The following is a 2985-nucleotide window of genomic DNA, read 5'->3' on the forward strand; positions in this document are numbered from 1 at the left end:
ATCCTTGTCTTGACATGTTATCATTCCTGCTATTGTTGTTCGTGGCAGCGTAGCCGTGCAGGCAGCATGCAGACGGTGTAGGCAGGGAGCAGGCAGGGTGTAGGCAGGGTGTAGACAAGGTGCCGACAGAGTGCAGGAAGGGTGTAGGCAGGGTGCAGGAAGGGTGTAGGCAGGGTGTAGGCAGGGAGCAGGAAGGGTGTAGGCAGGGTGTAGGCAGGGAGCAAGCGGGGTGCAGGCAGAATGATCTCTGTTCCTCTGCAGGGAGTGTCAGCTGCAGTTCACTGTCCCTCTCTCTCTCCCTGTCCCTCTCTCTCTCCCTGTCCCCTCTACAGGAAGCGTCAGCTGCAGTTCCTTCTGGAGGGACGTGGGCGCCGGGCCGGTCTGAGTCCTGAGGAGCTGCGTGAGAACGGCAGGCTGCTGGGCGAGGGCCTGAGCAGAGCGCTCTTCAACTACCCCAGCCGGGACGCCAACTCAGAGGGCCCTGAGGTGACCGCGGACCGGCGTGGTCACAACCCGAAACCACCTTAACCGCCTCGACATGGCTTACCCTCAGATGGCAGGGTCTTATCCAGAGCGATGATATAGATAATAAGGGGGGGTGATAGATAAGCACTTCAGGAATTTGAATCCTCTTTGCAGTTCTCTCTTTTTAGAACATGTACCGGTTCCCTGCGGTTTTGTGCTCTCCTGTAAGAATCACGTTGGCGCGATGCTGGAGGGTCCACTCATGTCAAGTCACTACTGCACACATGATGAGGTTATGTGAGGTATCTTGACTGTAACCCAGTCGAAACAAAGCACCATTGTACAAAACGCATTATCACACATCGCTGCCGTGAGGTAGGGGACATAATCTCATAATTGCCAAAAGTCCCCGCCCTGTACACTGTGCTGTGTGGGATGCCGGTACCCTCAGTGGTGGATTCTGGTATGTAGTGAAACGCTCAATGGCCTAGTTGTACTTTTACAGCTGTCCAACTAATAACACCGGATGCACTGCTTCACCACACCATAATGCTGTATGCTACGCTTCACTCTTTACGCTAACGGCCTTTTCCTCCCCGGCCTCAGGAGGGCAGCGTGGAGGCGTCGGAGCGGGCAGAGGTCACCCAGCAGTACCTCCGGGGGCTGGTGCAGCGGGCGTCGGACACCAACGTGAAGGGCGAGTCCCTGCACAAGCTGTGGCCCTCCATGTTTGTGGAGATGGTGAGGGACTGTGTGCTGGAGATGAGGGACCAGCCGGCCTACCGCCAGGCCTGCCTGAACAGACACGCTCGCGGCAAGTGAGCCGGGGAGGAGGGAAACGCTCCGCCCACGCGTTACACGCCCGACCGTCCTGCGACCGCCACACCCCCTCCGTCTCCCGAAGCAGACTAGTCTCGACTGAGCGGTCCTGATGGTTTTCCACTGTTGCGCCACTCTTTTCCAAAAGGACCTGAATCCACACCTCACAAAGGGGCCGCCTTTGAAATGGCGGTCTACAGACTAATACGTACCAGGACCTTCTGGTTGAATGTTCATATACGCACATACCGCTATGGAACCTGTTTTTTTTTTTCGGTTCAGTCGCTAGCAAACTGCATTTAGGAGGGTGAAGCTACGCTCCAGACCGACGGCGAGATACTGATGATGCGTCTTCCCTTCATGTAATCCTCGACACAAGGCCCCCTTTCCCTGGCGTGTTGGATTTCACTTCAGTTTTTTTAATTTTTTTAAATCTTTTTTATTTTTATTTTTATTCTGATTACCAGTGTACACTCTTCCAGTACAGATGGGCTCGGGCTAGAATATAACTCTTTGCCAGAAGAGGACAAATGGCAACAACGCATTTTAGTTTCCCAAAACTGTATGTTTTATTTAGTGTTTGAGTCCTTTGTAATTACCAGATTAACTGAATTAAAATGAAATGCCCTTTAAAAGACTCATTTTGGTTTTATTAACTAATGCTTGTGTTTTGGTCATATTGCATTTTTTTTTATCACAAAGCGGTCTTCCTTCACTCTGCGTCTGTCTTTCTTTCTTTGGAGAGGTGGCGCTGTTTCTACACACGGCTTGTGAATCTTGGGCTTCGATCGAGGGAACGCAACAAACTTTTGGCCTGAGCCAGAGCTGATGGGAGCAGATTATGGCAGTTGGCAGTTATCTTGTACCTTCAGTAACTGGTCCGTTAACTTGTAATGAATTATTTTCATGCAAGAGTCTTAAAACCTGGATTGGGGGAAAAATGCTAAAAATGATAAATGGTAATAAAGAGGTCCTGCTTCAGGCTTACACTCTAAACCAGGGATGTCAAACTCCAGTCCCGGAGGGCCGCAGTGTCTGCTGGTATTTGTGGTTTCCTTTCAATCAGCAGCCAATTAAGGCCTTTAGAACAAGGTGTGTGGACTCTTTAGCCAATGAAAGACTTGTATCTCTAAAATGTATCTCTCGTGCTGAAACACACCAAGAACCAGCAGACACTGCGGCCCTCCAGGACTGGAGTTTGACACCCCTGCTCTAAACAAAAGGCTCCAGAAGATAATGACCTGGCAGCCATACTTTGTGGGTTGATGAAGGCTTTCCTAACAGCTTTCTCTGTTACTGGATCATACACTTACGATCCTGTCCACTTTTCCTTGGATAGGCTAGTCCTGTACGTTCCTTTTAATGGAGAAGCAGAGACACGCGTGGTGGACTGTGACCCTGACTCGCCGGTAGTCACCCCGCTCTTTTAGCCGACGGCCTTCGTGGCTGAGCAGGCCTCGGGGCTCCTGCGGCAGCACAAAGCATCGGCTGCAGCTGCTGCAGAGATACTGTCAGAGCAGGGCCAGGGCTGACCTCAGACAAGAGATCCAGGAACACCACAATGGCCCCAGAAACAACGGCGAGAGAGAGAGAGGCGCGCAGTGCAGATACCCAGAGGAACCTTATAATGAAGATGCAGCAAAATGGGGAAACAAAACTCTTTGAAAAGGGTGGTGCGGGTAACAGAGAAAATATTAGAGA

The 2985-nt window shown here is 51.3% G+C and overlaps 1 protein-coding gene across 2 annotated transcripts in view; it reads left to right on the forward strand.

Annotated features, from left to right (window-relative positions):
- LOC133130817 (leucine-rich repeat-containing protein 49-like) overlaps nt 1–1921 on the forward strand; it is a 54214-nt gene extending 52293 nt beyond the window's left edge. For both annotated transcript variants that reach the window (XM_061245691.1, XM_061245690.1), the window contains exons 17-18: nt 333–486; nt 1072–1921. In XM_061245691.1, coding sequence (XP_061101675.1) covers nt 333–486; nt 1072–1287 — 370 coding nt within the window. In that variant the 3' untranslated portion in view covers nt 1288–1921. The remainder of the gene's footprint in view (nt 1–332; nt 487–1071) is intronic.
- The last annotated feature ends 1064 nt before the right edge of the window (nt 1922–2985 follow it).

Source organism: Conger conger, chromosome 6 (assembly GCF_963514075.1).
Source record: "Conger conger chromosome 6, fConCon1.1, whole genome shotgun sequence".
Lineage (NCBI taxonomy): Eukaryota > Metazoa > Chordata > Actinopteri > Anguilliformes > Congridae > Conger > Conger conger.